The sequence below is a fragment of the Clinocottus analis genome, unplaced genomic scaffold (genome assembly GCF_023055335.1).
Source record: "Clinocottus analis isolate CAN_PGR_092001 unplaced genomic scaffold, fCliAna1.0.p SCAF_16, whole genome shotgun sequence".
NCBI classification, from domain to species: domain Eukaryota; kingdom Metazoa; phylum Chordata; class Actinopteri; order Perciformes; family Cottidae; genus Clinocottus; species Clinocottus analis.
Genome location: NW_027175887.1, coordinates 10,231,950 through 10,249,449, shown reverse-complemented (window position 1 = coordinate 10,249,449; position 17,500 = coordinate 10,231,950). Strand labels below are relative to the sequence as shown.

Below are 17,500 nucleotides of genomic sequence, written 5' to 3'. Positions count from 1 at the left end.
AGCTGCATATTAAAGAGTCGTGTCTACTAGTCTAGCTTGTGATTTAACGTTGAGATAGAGAAACAAAGGCCCATGGGTCCATGACATGAGATATACTTCATTGGACATCTGTGGCAATCACCATACTATAAGGTGTGAGCTGCAGAGATATAGTCACAAAGTGTAAAGACAATAAGGGAGAAAGAAAGAGAGACTTATGACATGAAAGTGTGATTCAGCAGGAGCGTTGCTTAAAGAATGTGTGTTTTCATCTGCAGGGACAAGTTCACTGGGGAGAAGGTCCCAACTCTGCAGGAGGCAGTGGAGGAATGCATCAGACACCAGCTGACCATCTTCTTTGACGTTGAAGGTCAAGCTGATAAGGTACTGAAAAATAACTTTATAAAAGATATGAATATATGGAATAATGGTGTACACTGGCTGTAGCCACATATCTGCTTTTAATTTGACTGCTTGTTTTTTTTCACTATTGTCATCTTACTTGTTTTATTGCTGCTTCTCCTGTTTTTCATTAGCATGTAAAGTGCCTTCAGTACCCTTTAAAGCGTTATACAAATAAAATGTATTATTATATGCTCAATGCAGAGATTTTATAGCTGTCTTTCACTAAGATTGACTTATTTCTTACCTACATTTTGACCCTTCTAGAAGGCCCTAATTTTGATAATCTCTTTAAATAAGGATATTTAAATACTGTTTTGTTGGTAATCTACTGTTGTTGTTTTTTATGGAATAATAATATATACGTATACTCTTTTCTAGGCTACATCAGTGCTCCATGAGATGTATAAGAAGTTCCCTGTTCTGTACAATTCCAGCATTGTTTCTTCCTTTGAACCCAAAGTCATCTACAAGGTAACATAAATATGACTGAGAAACACAAGTGAAAATCATCATCTTTAGAAAGCTATTTCGATGTTTAGTTGTTTTTTTATATTGTTGCTAAAATACATAATTTGATGGATTTCTGGTGTGTTGCTGCTTTTAACTGAACCATCACACATAAATCGTACAGTATTGTGTTGACTTCGACCTCTTGCGGTCTACAGATGCGTCAGACTGATGCTCGAGTCGTCACGGCTCTCATCCACCGGCCCTGGAGACTGAGCCGCTTTGGCGATGGCACTTCTCGGACCCTGTCGACATCGGGCCAGCTGTGGATGGGGTTTCTGGACGTTTTGTTGGACTGGGCCCACCACCACATACTGTGGAAACTCTGTGGGGTCTCTGCCATCCTCGTACAGAAAGACTTCGTCTCACTGTAGGTTGATAATACAATACTGTCTCGAAGTCTACCCAGATCAGAATTAGAATTCAGAAACGGTATATTGCCAACGGCGTTACACATACCATACATTTGGCTTGATGATTGGTGTGTATATATGAACAAATATTCAAATTTACAATAAAACATTGATGCGTGGTTACAAAATCAGACATGATCCATAAAGGAAAATATGAATGAAAACTTAAAGCAACCGCAAAACACACAACTCCCTCATAAGCAGCAGTGGGTGCTTTAGTACATTGCTTCTTTAAAAAGGTATTTCCATCAATTGTCAATAGCTTTACAATTTGGGGACATGCTTCCTTTGACTCCTGTCATTCTCAAAACGTGGCTCAAATAAATATGGCATGCTTTAACTGTCTCATCTTGTTTGCTTAGCCCTATGTTTATCAGACTTAGCCCTTCTGGTGTGTATATACATATATAGATGTTTTGTTGGCTTATCTTATTTACTGAGCTGTAAATGTATTTTCTTTCGCTCAGGGACTACATCCAGTACTGGGCGGAGCGCGGTGTGGAGGTCGTGGGCTGGATTGTAAACACGGCTGTGGAGAAAAACTACTACCAAAATGTTCTGAAGATCGGCTACATCACGGACAGTCTGCTGGAAGACAGTGATCCACATGACTGACTGAACACACACACACACACATACACACACACACACACACACACACTAGGATGTTTCAACTTGTAAAAGAAAACATTTTACAGCTTCTTAATGAACAAATTAGTTGAAAACTTCTTAGTTTGACTAGAATACATAAATACGGTTATTAATACATTCCCCAGTTTATCGTCCTTTCAAAAAACATAAAATACAGAAATGGATGTTGAAAAAATAAATAAATGTATCATATGGAGATGAAGTTAATTATAAGGTAAAGGGATGCTAGATATTTGGTGCTAAATCGCTTTTTTGTGGCAATCAAACAATCCAAGCTTTACATAAATACATAAGATCTACTGTCGAGGTAAGAACACATCATTACCTGTAGCTGGCATAGAGGTAATGTCCCTTCTTAAATCAACAGATACGTTAAACCATGAAGAGCTGTATACTTCCTTGTCTTTATCCGACTACCAGCAGCATTGCCTACTCTCCAGGACCAGGGATTATGAATATGTTACATTAAAGGTATTTTCTACCTTCTGTGCTAATCTTCCAGAGGTTTTAAAGAAATGTGAGTGTAAAAAGTTAGACACGTGGAACATATTTGTAACATATCATTGCCTGCTATCATGTATTATAATGGACTATTTCACATCTCTTGTTAATATTCTATCACAATGATACTTGATTGTTCAGTAACTTGCCTTCTATCATTACTCATTAGGTGCAACAATTTTTGCATTAGATACAATATAACCTGTAATTCTTTTATTGATTTGATTTCTTCACATTATGATCTAATGCTGCTTTACATAATTATCCATCTGCTTTAAGAGGGAGGAATGCTTACTCTTATTTTAATATATCTTTATTGTTTGGCTGGAAAACAGTCACATTTAAACATATTGGCAGTAAAGAATATTTTAGGAAGTTAAGATGTTGGTGATTAATCACAAAGAACTTGTTTCATGGAGATAAATACATATATAAACATGTATCTTTTCTTTCCCTTTTCTGTCATGTTAAGAATGTATTCTAGTGAAAGACAACTCATAAAATCAATCATCAAAATATCTTTTATATATATATATATATATATATATATATATATATATATATATATATATATATATATATATATATATATTGAATTTAACTCAATTTTTTTTACAACTGATGGGGGTTAATAATGCCTTTTAAGTGAAAATCCTAATTATAATTTTAGTTTTTAAGTATTAGTTGAGTGTTCTCTATTTTGGTTTCTGTTAGTGACAAGCTGGGTATCTTTGTCAACCCATCTTTTAATTGACCACATTCAGTCAGTTGAATCGCTGTAAAGCTCTGTTGCATTGTAAACATAGTTGTGTGTATGTGATCGCACTGTGCACCTGCCCTCGAGGGCCTGCGTGTACTGTAAACACAGAGACGTTGGGCATATGGGGGACTTATGGTAGAGATAACAAATGATCCCCCATTGAATAAAATTATTATTCTGCAAATTTAACTCCTCTGACAGCATTTTATTTATGTAAGCCATTACTTTTTGAACGGGCCATAACTTAACTGCATTTAATTGACCTCGATGATATGGATATGGAACAAATAGTGGACCTTGGTCTCTGGTCGATATTACAAATGTTGCACAATCAGGGGACACTGTCTCTTTAAGGCGCCGAGGAAGCGTGCGAGGACGTCGAGGAGCGGCGTGCCACCACGGTGTGCGTCCACTTATGAATAACAGACGCTCTGTGTCCAGGTTATGTGACATTGTAGAAGCGCAGGACACTTCAGCACCAAAGTGAGTTACGTTCAGGGTCTGCACTGGGGGTCGGCAGGTGAGAAGGGGAGGGTCGCGTGACATGCGTCCCGCTTGCTGCTTTTACGCGGAGAAGAAAGCGGCGCACGGCTCTGTTCCCGACGCGGTCACCGAGCAGCTCGTGTCGTCTCATGTCGGCTCGGTTTATTTGCGTTGGCTTCAAACTTTCGTCCTGCGAGTGCGAGTGAAATTCATCTGAGTAGAGGAGCGACTTCTCTCGCACCCCGGGAGTTTTTTTTTTATCCGTCAACAGATCCTGGAGGAACGTGTTCGCCTCAAAGTGCCCTTGATTAAAGGAGGCGTGCTCCACCTGCATCCGCGCCGCCCGGGACCCACTTCAAAGTGCCGAACTCACATTGTACAGGTGACTTTTCCTGCGCAGGATGTACACCATTACAAAGGGTCCAAGCAAACTGGTCACCCAGCGACGAACAGGTGAGACTCTAAACTGTAACTCAAACGCACAGATCCAACACGCATAGGCACCATGCCAATTTGTAGTTTTCTTTGAAGTACAATGTAAACTTTCTGTCATTTTAGGGCCTACTCAGCAACATGACAACAAAATAAACGACTTCAAGCACAAACAAACGTCCTGGAGTATGCCAGAGTAAGTGTGCCACCTTTAGAACAACGTCTCTCTCTCTCTCTCTCTCTCTCTCTCTCTCTCTCTCTCTCTCTCTCTCTCTCTCTCTCTCTCTCTCTCTCTGTGTGTTGGCAGCAGTGGACGTCATCAGATTGAGACGGCCTTGGTTCATCAGCCTGAATGATTTCTAACATCTTCTTTACACAGTAGCTTCACTGAGCCGCCGTCTGCCTGATGGGCGGTTTACTGCCTTTCAACCCCCCATGTCTGTCTGTGTGTGTGACCTTGTAGGAAGTCAAGGACCCACATGGTCCTTCCTTCAGCTGTTCAATCTTTGTCTTCCACACAACCAACCAGGCTTGAGTTCTGTCCCAAATGCAGATACTTTGAGAAATGAGTTGTCCAATACATATGCAGATCGGCAGAAAACTTCAGATTAATTCAGAACATGTTGTATTTGTTTTTCTTGTACCCATCAGCCTTCCTGCACCCAAGATAGTTTTCAGCCGTCCGAATGGTAAGAAGTACCATAACCCTGCTCCGGCTCTCCCTGAAGACACCCAGCAGGAAGAGAGCTTCACACCTGTGCACGAGGAAAACGTCAAATTTGTTTATGATGGTAAGGGAATAAAGGAACAGTCAAACTGGAAAGACGAGACGACATTTTTCATTGTCTCGCTGCGTCCATAAACCTGTTCCTTGTCGGCGGTTTTGTGAATGACATTGTTCCATCATCAAGTGTTTTAATGAAACGCTAGCCTCCCCGTCTCTGGCCCCACCCACACACAGCTGCTCTGACACTGATAGCTATGATAGGCACCTAGCAGAAAAAGGCCTTCACACCCACATATCACACTTGTCATGGCCCACGCGGACACATTTTAGGCTTAAACTAACACCCAGCCACCAGCCACTCAGGGGAAAGAGTCCGTTGTCCCCTTTGAGGAAAGACGACAAAGACTTCTGACGGGATGAAGTGTTTTATTGGGTCTGGTTGAAACTCTACACACAGTGACCTAGTTTTGGAGCAAGCGCTTCTCTTTAACATTCAGAGGCTCATTCAGTCACTGGGAGACTTCATTTAGCTTGGCTGGCCTTACTTTCTGTGTCCTGTTAGTTTCTGGTGCTGAAGCAGCTCATAAACAACTCCAGTAACCTTGTTGTTTGGTGGACAAGGACACAAAGAAGGCCTGACCCAACCCCCGCCCCCTGTCGCAGAGAGCGTGCTGCTCATGGTTGATTCATTCTTTTACCCTCTGAAATACCTCAATACATGCTATAGACAAGCACAAGTTTTCTGAAAGTCATGACCTAAGGGTAGCTACCAGAGATACATATCTATTACACACACACACACGCACGCTCGCACATATACGCACGCACACACACTAAATGGGACCAGTCCACATGTTGTAGTATTTGAAATGCCGACGTGTGGTTGGCCTTTGAAGCAGTTGCCCTTGTGGACTATTTGTTTGTTTGCTGTGGTTGTGATACTTGGGTGCAGAATATTATACCTTGGCATATAAGGACATTTGCCGTGACTCCGTAATTACATGTTTGATACTTTATTCTAGGGTTCATTATTTATTATAGGGTTGGTTTAATTGTGTGAACTATGTTAGATGCTGCTCCTGCACAGACTTTGTTGTTTATTAGCGGTGTATTAAAGCAAAAACATGCAGTTATTTTAGCTGTAATAATCATTGCATAATGGATTTATCTGCTTCTAGAGATTATTTTTGATTAATGGATTAATTGTAAAAAAAAAACACAATTTCAGCGAGCCCAAAGGGGATGGCTTCAGTCAACCTAATGTATGATACCTCCACATACATAAAGTAGTGCTTCAGTGGCAGTATTATTATTATTATTATTATTATTATTATTATTATTATTATTATTATTACAGGGATGATGTACTGACCGAGTCGTTGTGTTTTAAGCCTGGCAGGAGGTGGTGCAGCAGGGGCCCGGCCAGGGGTCAGAAGAGGCCCAGGGAGCGGTCCACTACAAAGAACCCACTCCAAGCCTGCACATGGACAGTGAGTACCCTCCTCACCCTCTTACAGTCCTCATCACACTGTGCCATCCTCCCGAGCATTCATGTACATTTTAATGGCAAGATATTAAATGTACAAATATGTCCATGAAGAACAGGAGGTTTACAGGATTTGTGCCTTGACCCCGGTGTTCTTGAACGTTTTGCTTGAAGTGGTGAATTCTTAACTTTTCAGTTGTTTTTCTTACGACAACAGCCCAAAGACATACTGTTGTATTGGTTTATGACAACCGGCCAACCGAGGATTAGTGGACCTGCTTCTGATCCTTCCAGCTGGAAGGAAGCCAGCAGAGGTCACTCGCCCGTCTCTCCTCATAGTCTAAATGAGTTGCAGCAACTTTGTTGACTCATCCGTGTAGTCTGTACTGTACAGTTTTTGATTATTGGTATTCTTTGCATAAGCAGATAATAATCAAAACCATGCTACAGCCAGGACTGAAATCAAATACGGAGTTGCATCATACACAACCAATCTTTTGAGCGGATACTTTTTTTCCCTGCACGATAATCGGGCTGAATGGATCTTTTGTTTCATTTCATTCATGTATGTATTTCTTTATAGTAAGTGATGCACAGTAATGTCACTGTCTGTTGGTTAACTACTATGGCCTCCACTATGGCACAAAAATATGTCCTCTCATAGGATGTCATGAAAATGTGAGAGTACAGCAGCAGTGTTTCCCCTAGGTTTACAGCTTCGTGGGGGGGGGGGGGGGGGGCGGCGGCAACGACGACGACACAGACCCTTAATACAGTGGTTCTCAAACTTTTTCTGTAAATAACAAAATTTTGTGAATCCCTCTGTGCTTTTATAGTGACAGAATAAAGGAAATTACAATAACTTTCAAGTAAACAAGGTTGCTCCATCAGACCAATTTCTTTTAAAATTGCAATCACTTAGAGAACATTATTTTCATTGTTCTATGTGCAAAACAATAACTAATAATTAGTTACTTGTGGAAAACAATGAGCTAATATTTTTTTTGACAAAACAGCATGAGTGCAGATACGTGAGCATCAGGTTGTATCAGTATTAGTGGCTGCACTGAGCTGTATTTGTAGATTTGATACGGCTGCTCTTAGTTTATGCTCCATGTTCATCTGAGATCTGTTTTCTGTTTCGAGAGACGGAACAGCAGAAAAAAACCTGACGGAAACTTCTGGAGATTGACTTTTGGCAAAACGCCAAGAATCGGCGAGTCGTGCATGCGCAAGTTTAACTTGTTAACGGCAAAACTAAACATTTACCCGACAGTACAGGCATTTCTCCATATATTTATTATTGACTTAGTTTTATGTCCGAGTAGTTTTATGTCCGTGTACTTTGTACTTTTGTAAGATGTGAAGCCAGCAGCTCATTGTTGGTACAAGACACGAGCACTTTGGCTCGTTTCACTTTAAGTTCAGAGAGCATCGTTCAGAGAGTTGCTCCGGTGATCCTTGCAGGAGAGCTACTGATGCCATCTTCAACCTGGGAGCGTTTAAAACGCAGATATAACTTAGTTGTCTACTTTTCACGCGACATATTTTTTGACGCTCTCTATCCGCTGCTGTGCGTGTGCTTAGTGCTCATCCGTCTGCGCGCAAGCGTCTGCGCGCAAGCGTCTGCGCGCAAGCGTCTGCGCGCAAGCGTCTGCGCGCAAGCGTCTGCGCGCAAGCGTCTGCGCGCAAGCGTCTGCGCGCAAGCGTCTGACAAGCTGTGTGTAGATCCGATCAATAAAATACGGCCGTTTAGTTTGTTCAATAACAGATAAAGGTGTAAATCTGTTCTACAGGAAAGACAACTTGACTCCGTGTGATCTGGCGCCATAGAGAAAATTAGAGGGGGGCGGGGTTTTTTCAGGGGGGCGCCCCGCCCCCCTATTATAATGGTAGGGGAAACGCTACTGTATTGTATATTGTTATAGAAAGGCCATGTGAAATGTAATTAAATCATGAAAAAGTAGTATTTCATAAAACTCGCATATAAAAGTAATATTATAGTACGTCATGGAATAGCAGAAAAAGCCAGTGTCACATGACATACATTTTTATGGTTGTATTAATTAAAGAATGTCATAGAGATTTTCATAGAGCCATCTTAAACTGACCCGAACTGGTTTATGTATTTATATCAAACCGGTTTGACTACTTAAACTTTCTATGTAAAAATTCAAGAAGATGGCTCAACCTCAATTAAAATCCAGCAGCTACAATCCTTACAGACACACGACCATTTGAACATATTACTCCGGTCCTGAAATAACTTAATTGGCTCCCAGTACAACGCAGACTCATCTTCAAAATCATGATTATAGTCAATAAAGCCCCGAATGGTTTAGCGCTCTAGTACATGTCTGACTTGCTTATCAGGTTGTCAGACAGAGAGGGAGCATATTAGGCCATAAGAAAGTCCTAATAAATATAATATTTTACAATTTAACTGAATGTTGCAGTTTCTCACTGTGACCACCGGAGGGCGACAAAACGCTGACTGGAAATGCGAGCTAATGCTCAACTCCTGTTAGCATTAGAGTTCAAATATAACCAACATTAGTGCTTAATTCTGTATCAAGACATGTGTCACTCTCTATTTTTACACATGTATTACAGAAATGTAACAGACAGCACAGTTATTTGTGCTGAGCTAAAATATATCATGATTTAAAATGTTTAATTACAATGACTGCTATTCAGTGTCTGTCATCGCTATAGGACACAAATGAACGGTTGCAAATGGTAACAGACTTTTAATCTGATCTCGTGGTTTTATTTTTTTCCAGACTTTGTCCCCATAGATCTGGATGAATGGTGGGCCCAACGTTTCCTAGCCAACATTGACAAGCTATCCTGACCCTTCTCTGGGATTTGTGAATCTTGACAGAGTGGAGACCTGAAGCAGGATGGCTCAGTGGAGAGGAGGCCTGGCAGGTGTGCCGGGTTACAAATGCCCCCATGTGGTTTTACATGGACGGACAGCGCTGGGACGCTTGCATAGAAACCACAGAGAACCGCCTCACTTGAACTCTCGCATTTGAACTGCAAGCCGTCTCCGAATATTCTCTCTGCGTCAGACAGCACACTGGAGAACGACTTGGAGTCGAGGTTTCTCGTCTTTCCACAACAGATATGTCATGTTCCTTTTTGAAATGCAGTAAAAGTGTATTTTCAAGAATATGTCTGAGAATCTTTTTTAATTCATCAACTCCTCATTGATGTCAGCAGGAGCACACACACTTTCAAAGTATTTTAAATGCATTTTATTAGGTTCGCTGGCTCTTTCATAATACCAATGGAACCTGCTGAGAATCCACCACTGAGTCACATTTACATGAATGATTTTTTTTTTTTTTTTAATTTTGACAGTTCAAAAAACATTAATTACATAAAATACACATTCAACTCAGATCTTCAGCTTCTGGAAATGCAAAAGTCAACAAAATTAAATAATGGGATAAATATGAACGATATTGGAGGGCTTATAAAAAAAAAATGTAACTGCTATTCAGCAGTGGGGACGTCTTATTTCCAAACTCTAAACCACACTTCATGATAAAGCGGCTCATATTTAGGCTCTAGTTGCATACAGTAGAGCAAGAACATTTAGAAATCAGATTTGCTTCCACACTCTTGGCCTGAATTGCTTTGTTTTATGCGTCTTGCTTACTTTTGCCTGCTTTCCCTCTTAATCTCGTTGTTTAACTGGTTTCATCCATGTGGACGACGTGGAGCATAAACAAGTGTTTATGGAGAAGCTTCCAGCGGTTCATCTTCACGCCAGCTGTGCTTTTGAAGCCTTAACGTGCTCTCCATAATGAATGAAGTACTCCAGAGGGAGGGGGGTGGATGGTATTTTATGGCTCCAGATCAACAATGTCTGCAGCTTTGTACGCCTGTAAATACTTCACAAGCCGCCACCGTCAAAACCAAGTTCATCTGCACCGTTCACGTCGGCTCTCAGTGCTTCTCCAGAGCTTTAGTCAGCAGGTCATTCAGGCGGGAAACCATTGGTCGGGGATCATCGTTCAGGCCTGCTGTGATCATGGCGTTATCATAGATCTGCAAAATACAGACAAGGTGAGCATGTTAAACTGCACTGATGAGACTTTAAGCCAATTAACAAATCACGTAAACAGACAAAGTTGACTGAGTTGCTAGAAATAACCGACATTTATTCATGTATGAATCAGTTTCTATCTAATGCCCTAAATTGTTCCCCAGAATGGTTTATTCTGAAATTAATCATCCACTTCTACTGATTGAGTGCTGTTAAGATGTCTGACTCAAGACTTCCTGCACATTTTAAATTAAAAGCCTAAAAAGGAGCATAAAGGATTATACCATGAGGACCTGAAGAGCAAACAGTATGACATTGTTGTAGATTATCCTAACCTGGAGCAGAAAACAAAGATAAGTGTGTTTTCCACATGCAGCTGTAATAACCCACTGTACCTGTTCCAGTAACAGACCAGCCAGTTCAGAGTTTGTGTCCTTCAGCGCCTGCAGCTTCTTGATCAAATCATGTCTGTCAGAAAAAGAAGTACAGGAAAGTGAGCGCTGGACATAAACACACAGTGATGCAGACTGATCATTTTATTCCATTTGGTAAACCACACAGACACACACTCCTTCTCACCCTGCATTGATCTCCAGTGTGGGCTGCAGTATCTGAGCTCTCTCTTCGGGGGTGCGAGCCAGCTGCTGGGTGCGGAGGAAGTGGCGTGCAGCACCCATTTCCAGGACAGTGATCATAGCTGGGTGGGTGTCTAGCCGAGGAGTCAGCTACAGGCCAGATCAGGAAAAACAATTATTCAGGTCAGATGAAATGAACTTTACTTCATGAAATTTTTTTTTTTTTTTTTAAACTGATTTGAATTCACGACTAAACCAATTAATTTTGTCATGAGAACACAGTTAAGGCTTTGACACAGATTCGTCTCGTCCTCACCTTTATGTTGGTGACTCGGGGGCCCAAAGCGTTCTTCATCCAGGACAACAGGTCGTCTGCTTGCTCCTGCGTCAGGCGCTCGGAGGCTGCAGGAGAGAAGAGGCAACAAACCGCCGTCAAGACCACGGCCATGAGAGTGGCCCTGCTACACTGGACACATGAGAGCGGAGCGCACCGGGCTTGATGTCTTCAAACTTCTCCTCTTTGTAGTGATCCACCACGATGTCGGTCTCCACGGAGATCATCTTCTTCTTGTCGAACTCGCGGAGGTGGAGCAGCGTGAGCTCGTCGAACTGCTCGTAGCAGAACAGCACCTGAGAAGACACGAGAGCCGCTTGCATCCACATCGACCGGTTTGATCTGCTTTTCAGTGGCAGAATTTAAATCTTGTCTGTTTTTATTGTCAGATGACAAGGAGTGCGGACTATTACATAATTATCTTATGTGGTGAGTTAAAATATCAAGCCAACTGGAACAGTAAATTAGTAATTGTGAAAGCACTTTTTTTCACAAATATACCTTGGATAAAGAAAGTAGCACTTAAGTAGCACCTCAGTAGCACTTAAATGGCACTTACTGATAGCACTTTGTAGTTTGGCTTTCTTGAAGAAATTGTACTTTCTTGATTCCTGTTGTTCTGAGTTTGTACTTATGGTTGAATACACTTATTGTAAGTTGCCTTGGATAAAATTAAATGGAATGAAAGCGACATGGGACTAAAAAAAAACAAAAATGAAGAGAGTACTTGTATTAAAAAGTGACTTCAACATATCGATTCCTCACCTCCATGTCTTTCTGTTTCATGGCCTCAAAGTAGGGGGAGTGCTCGGCAAGATGGCGGTTGGGCGCGCACATGTAGTAGATGTTGCGTGTGCCCGCCGCCATGCGGGAGGAGTACTCCATCAGATTGGTGTGCTGACCCGCCGGCAGAGCTGAAGACTCAAACCTCAACAGCTTCGCAATGTCCTCCTGGACACAGACAGAGAGAGGAGGGTCCACAGTTCTGCAATCACGTTCAAGATACCGTACCACATCCGTAACGAGTCGTTTCCACTCTCAAAGTCACCTTGACGTCCTGCTCCTGGGTGGTGACGATGCCCTCCCTCATGAAGAGGCCGTAGTCCTCAAAGAACTTGCTGTACTTCTCCGGCTCCTTCTTGCTCTGGTCCAGCAGGAAGCGGATCACTCTCTGCTGCAGAACGTCACGGAGCTTCCTGAAGCCAGAGGCAGGGGCGCCGAAAACAAACGGGCGCATTGATGTTAGAGTACAAGGTGGGAAACTGAGAAATGCATCGGGAATTCACAATTAAATATAGATTTTGATGAGAAAGAGGAACGGCAAGAAAACACATGACGTGTGTTGTACCTGATGAGGGCGCTTTCTTGCAGCAGCTCTCTGCTCAGATTCAACGGGATGTCCTCACTGTCCACCACACCTACACACAGACAGACACAGACACACACACAGTTTAGCACAGTACTGAAACGTGCATTTAAAAGCAGAGTAGAGTGGAAACAAGCAGGTGGACGTGCTGGGGGGGGGGGATCCAGACCTCGGAGGAAGCGAAGCCACTTGGGCAAGATGTCCGTGGCTTTGGTCTGGATCAGCACCTTCCTGCTGAACAGAGCCACGCTGGAGCCCATCTCCCTGCTCACGTCAAACATGCTCGGCTTCTGTTGATGAATAAGTTATTCTTCGTAAACATAGGTACCACCGAGAAGACAACCCTATAAGTTACATCACGTGATCTTTAATAGAGGTCGGCATTATTTTAGGGGCTGTTGCGACCCATTTGGGGCCTGGAAAGTTGCTGGTTTGAGTCCCAGATTAACATCTTAAACGTTCTTGTTAAAGAGGCAGGTGAGAGTTTCACTCTAACGAGTGAAACTAATGAGAAATAAACATTGACGCGTCGACATTGAGCCGCTCACCGAGTCGGGGACGTAAAAGATGCTGCGGATGTTGAGTGGGGCGTCGGCACGGTAGTGCAGCGTGTAGCGCGGCTTGTCGTAGGCCTGAGCCACGTAGCGGTAGAACTCCTCGTGCTGCCAGTCACTGATCTCCTTCGGCTCCATCATCCACAAGGCCTGACGGGAGACAGAGGGAGTCACAATAGAGGCACAATATTAACGAGTGTTACTTTAACATTACACTTTCACATACACACCTACAGGACACTCGTCTATAGTACTGTTATCTGTGCACTTTATTTTATATTCTCAATGTAATATGTTTCTATTTATTACACTGTGTTGATTATTGCTGTTTGTCCAATGTATGCACCACCCGCCAAGACAAATTCCTCGTATGCGAACCATATCTAGCAAATAAATAGTTCTCACTCTGAAGTCAGCAAAAGTGAACTATCTTCAATTACAACAGCCAGCCTGGTAGCCGGGGTTGTTTTGTGTTAAACAGAACTTGCTGCTTCATACCATGGATTTTGGGACCCGTTGCACTGACTTACTGAGTCTTTGGATCAAGAACAATTGAACTCCAGAGTTAGAGCCGCTCACCTGCAGAGTGTTGAGCCTCCGTCCGTTCAGGAAGATGGGGAAGCTGACAAAGTTGCTGTACTTTGTGACGACCTCTGTGAAGAGAGGCAGAAGCAGCTCGTAAGCCCACGGAACGATGACGCGACGGTAACGCGCGTCATCGCTCCGGCAGTCGTACCTTTAACTCTGTCCTCGGAGGAAAACTCCTTGCAGTCGTCTTTGAAGTGGAGCACGATCTTCGTCCCCTGTTGGACGCCGCTGGCTTCGGCGATCTCAAAAACTCCAGAGCTGAAGAAGACAGAGAATGTGGGATTATCACATCTTTGTGATAAACATTCTGCTGTGAGCCGAGGACGGAGGACGTGTTCCTGCTCTTGATCCCGATCATCCCTTTCCTCCCGCTCACCCGTCGGAGGACCACTTGTATCCTGGCGCGTCGGGCTCAGCGGACCGAGAGTAGACTTCTACACGGTCGGCCACCATGAAGGCCGAGTAGAATCCCACCCCGAACTGACCGATGATGGTGCTGCTGGCCTCCGCCTTGTCCTGCAGGGCATCCAGAAAGGCCTGCAATGTAGCAAAGACAGGATTTATTTTAACAACAGAAGGAAGAAGAAACATTGTAGTTACAAGTGAAGTGGGACATACAGAGACATAAAGTAGTCACACGAGTCTTTGAAAGAAAATCACCTTGGATCCGGAGCGGGCGATAGTCCCGAGGTTAGCCACCAGGTCCTCTTTGTTCATCCCCACTCCGGTGTCCTGTCAGGACAACAGAAAGCTCCAGTCACTCATTGAAGTCGCCACCGCTTGTTGTAATATTCCTCCACCAGGTGGCGTCTGTCTCAACATCTGACTCGGAGCCAGAGTTCCCCAGAAGACCCTTTTCACTCAAATACAGAAATTTAAATACTTATATTCTTTTATTAAAACAGGAGGCGCATTCTCGTTTTGAGTTTGTTTGTTTCTCTCGCTTTCCGTCTTGGTCAATGCAGCATTGTTAATGGTGGCGTTATATGTATGTAATTCATGTAAAAGTTTGTATTTTATGATGTTGAACATATAAATAAAAACATTAAATAAAAAGCATTCTATTTTTTCTATGATGCTGCTCGTTTCACTGAAAATCAACATGTGTCTGAAAAGTCCAACAAAGAAAGGTCCCAAAAAGGATAATGCTGACGCAGCATATTTTATACAGACTGCATGTTGCACACGTTCATACCTGGATGGTGAAGGTGCCCTTGGCCCCATCAGTCTGAAGGTGGATCTCCATCGGAGCAGTTTCTCCACCTGCTGTCATCAGTTTATGGCGCAGTTTTTCCAGAGCGTCGCTGCCGTTGGAGATCAACTCCCTGATGAACACCTGGTGGGACGAGGAAGAGAAGAAAAGTTATATTACATATAGTTAGATAGATGTTTTTATTGTCATATGTACAGTTAACTCCGTACATTGAAAAGCTTTTTTTTTGTCTAGGTCCTCCTTCTACACAGAATTACAACTTCAGGTAAAAATTTGAATTTAAAATTAAGAATACCCAAAAAAATGTGGGTTTCATTGAAAATGAAAATGTCAATTTCAAAGTGCAGCAGTGTTAAGCCCCTCCCAATGCTAAAAAATAATAATAAAATGCTCTTAACGCATGATAAAATCATTGTCCGAGTTAATAGATCTCACACACACTCTCTTACCTCTTTCTCCGAGTACAAGGACCTGGCAACAATGTCCAGAAGTTTTTTCGTCTCAGCCTGAAATTCATGTTTGGAAAAACTACCTGCACGGATCAGAGAAAGAGTCAGAGTCAGAGCACCTTAAATCTCACTGATGATGATCGACTTCACCGTAACACTAAAGCAGAAGTTTATCCGCAGCTGTTGCAGGACCTTGAACGGACTCCGTGTCCCCGATGATGTTGTGCAGAGGCTCCTCTTCGGGCTCTTTCTCAGCCTCTTTCTCAGGCTCCTTCTCGGCCTCCTTCTCGGCCTCCTTCTCGGCCTCCTTCTCGGCCTCCTTCTCGGCCTCCTTCTCGGCCTGCTGGGTGTTGTAGTAAGACTGCTGGCCGAAGCCGAGGCCAGACCGCTGGGAGCTCCACACTCCGTGCCGACTGCTCCACCTCTGCTGCTGTGCAACCTGCACGCCTGATGACAAGAGGACTACTCAGCTGCTGGGGCTGCTTCACATAGAAGCTGTGTCATTGACACATTTGTTTTTATGAATGCCTGAAGACGTCTTTTCTAATGAAAACACTATTAACCAATAGTCTAATAACTACACTCAAGAATAATCTAAAGAGACAGTAATATAGTGAATGATTATACATATTAGATGACTTGCTCTTTTAGGAGAAACCCTTCACAGCAACTCTTCATCATGACCAACATGTATGATCAGAACCACAGGTGAAGATTAAAACAATGTATGGGAAGAGAGTCCAAACTAAAGCCATGCTTGATTATCATTATTATTATTAACACTGCAAAAAGTGCTGCAACTGTCAATCAAAATATATTCAGAATCCTTCAAGTCAACATTGTAATGCAATACCACGCATAAGGTGGTATATTCATTATTGGGAGGGATTGTAGTCACGTGAGCTCAGCATCCGAAAACCTCTCAGCATGCACATATGCTCAGAGGAGAAGTGTTTAAGGTTGCACACTTTAAATTTAAATACAATTAAATCATAACTGGAACAGTTATGCCAAGTTATACAATGATGAATACAATCACTTGACACCAACTATCAGTTCAACCCTCAATATCAAGTAATGACGCAATGATTGAGCCTCTCGAAGCAAACCTTCGATTTAAATTCATACGTAGCAGTTTTTTTTTTATTACTTCACGAGCTCGTGTTATTAGACAGCAGGCTGAAAATGAGGATATTATCCGCAGCAGAGTTCACATAGCTTTGAACGTATTAGATCTTTTAACAGGCTAACTAACACACACGCGCGCGCACACATACACACAGCTTACCTCCAGCGAGGGAGCGCGAGGTCACTTGGCAGCTCAGCCCTCGCGCACATAACGGGAGTCGCGAGTTGAGCCGTTGAGCGGAACCCAGGGCGAACCGAGCCAGCGCGAGGCAGCGGGACATGGTGACAGACGAGGGGGCAAGAAGAGAGGCGACGGACAGGCCGCTTGACCGTGGAACGCACACCGGAGCAGAAAGGACCCGCAACTGCGCCTTGTGATGACGTCAGCAAGGCGTCCATTACACTGCCTGATGCGAAGTAAAAAATGACCCTCCCGTTGGTTGTAAATACTCTCGTGTATAAAGTAGTTAAGTGTACGGTTAAAGTTAATCGATGTGTGAAAACCCGCCCGCAGTGATACCACTAGTATTTACACAAACTGTGTCTGTTGTGTAGCCTCCATTATTTGAAGTGGAGTAATTTCATTTTTTAATTTGCCCTTCAAGGTCAAATTAGGATAAACAATCAAATACAAATATACAATTATAGCAATACAATACATGACTATCTCTTTTGATGATTGCCGGGAATAATTTTGCCAAACAAAAAAATGTGAAACATCTGACGGGTCCAACTTCTTAAATGTGGAAGTTGTGAGTTTTTCCTTGCCTTAAGCAAACATGTCAAAGTACATGTAGACCTGGGGGTATTGAAAATACTCCAGGGGTACGTGAGATTACATCTATTAAAACAAAAAAAAATCAAAAAAAGTTATTTGATAAAATATAAGTGT

At 42.7% G+C, this 17,500-nt stretch overlaps 3 protein-coding genes across 5 annotated transcripts in view; 2 read left to right on the top strand and 1 right to left on the bottom strand.

The window, feature by feature from the left end:
- Positions 1–2,962, top strand: part of LOC137786786 (glycerophosphodiester phosphodiesterase 1-like) — a 4,362-nt gene extending 1,400 nt beyond the window's left edge. Inside the window, exons 3-6 of the mRNA XM_068578881.1 lie at positions 258–363; positions 763–855; positions 1,050–1,261; positions 1,772–2,962. Of these exons, the coding sequence (XP_068434982.1) occupies positions 258–363; positions 763–855; positions 1,050–1,261; positions 1,772–1,919 (559 nt within the window). The 3' untranslated portion in view covers positions 1,920–2,962. The remainder of the gene's footprint in view (positions 1–257; positions 364–762; positions 856–1,049; positions 1,262–1,771) is intronic.
- A 649-nt stretch (positions 2,963–3,611) lies between these two features.
- On the top strand, positions 3,612–9,532 carry LOC137786874 (MAPK regulated corepressor interacting protein 2-like). The gene is made up of 5 exons (XM_068579004.1): positions 3,612–4,152; positions 4,258–4,327; positions 4,783–4,922; positions 6,250–6,348; positions 9,128–9,532. Exons 1-5 carry the CDS (start codon positions 4,101–4,103, stop codon positions 9,196–9,198), a joined length of 432 nt encoding a protein of 143 aa, XP_068435105.1. The 5' UTR covers positions 3,612–4,100; the 3' UTR covers positions 9,199–9,532.
- A 57-nt stretch (positions 9,533–9,589) lies between these two features.
- Positions 9,590–17,500, bottom strand: part of LOC137786873 (heat shock protein 75 kDa, mitochondrial-like) — a 45,627-nt gene continuing 37,716 nt past the window's right edge. The window contains exons 1-19 of one of the 3 annotated variants that reach the window (XM_068579002.1): positions 16,769–16,938; positions 15,821–15,927; positions 15,673–15,784; positions 15,481–15,563; positions 15,014–15,154; positions 14,479–14,550; positions 14,195–14,355; positions 13,967–14,076; positions 13,810–13,883; positions 13,225–13,380; positions 12,846–12,966; positions 12,659–12,728; positions 12,359–12,506; positions 12,076–12,261; positions 11,468–11,606; positions 11,293–11,378; positions 10,981–11,126; positions 10,797–10,869; positions 9,590–10,403 (exon numbers count right to left, since the gene is read on the bottom strand). In XM_068579002.1, the coding sequence (XP_068435103.1) occupies positions 10,302–10,403; positions 10,797–10,869; positions 10,981–11,126; positions 11,293–11,378; positions 11,468–11,606; positions 12,076–12,261; positions 12,359–12,506; positions 12,659–12,728; positions 12,846–12,966; positions 13,225–13,380; positions 13,810–13,883; positions 13,967–14,076; positions 14,195–14,355; positions 14,479–14,550; positions 15,014–15,154; positions 15,481–15,563; positions 15,673–15,784; positions 15,821–15,927; positions 16,769–16,889 (2,208 nt within the window). In that variant the 5' untranslated portion in view covers positions 16,890–16,938 and the 3' untranslated portion in view covers positions 9,590–10,301. Of the gene's footprint in view, positions 10,404–10,796; positions 10,870–10,980; positions 11,127–11,292; positions 11,379–11,467; positions 11,607–12,075; positions 12,262–12,358; positions 12,507–12,658; positions 12,729–12,845; positions 12,967–13,224; positions 13,381–13,809; positions 13,884–13,966; positions 14,077–14,194; positions 14,356–14,478; positions 14,551–15,013; positions 15,155–15,480; positions 15,564–15,672; positions 15,928–16,768; positions 16,939–17,500 lie in introns of those variants that run through there. The other 2 variants (XM_068579001.1, XM_068579003.1) reach the window with 2 other exon arrangements.

Excerpts from the sequence above, each read along its gene's own strand:
- LOC137786874 (XM_068579004.1), top strand. The coding sequence starts at position 4,101 with ATGTACACCATTACAAAGGGTCCAAGCAAACTGGTCACCCAGCGACGA. Across the intron at positions 4,328-4,782 it reads ACGTCCTGGAGTATGCCAGA|CCTTCCTGCACCCAAGATAG; the intron begins GTAAGTGTGCCA and ends TGTACCCATCAG. Across the intron at positions 6,349-9,127 it reads TCCAAGCCTGCACATGGACA|ACTTTGTCCCCATAGATCTG; the intron begins GTGAGTACCCTC and ends ATTTTTTTCCAG.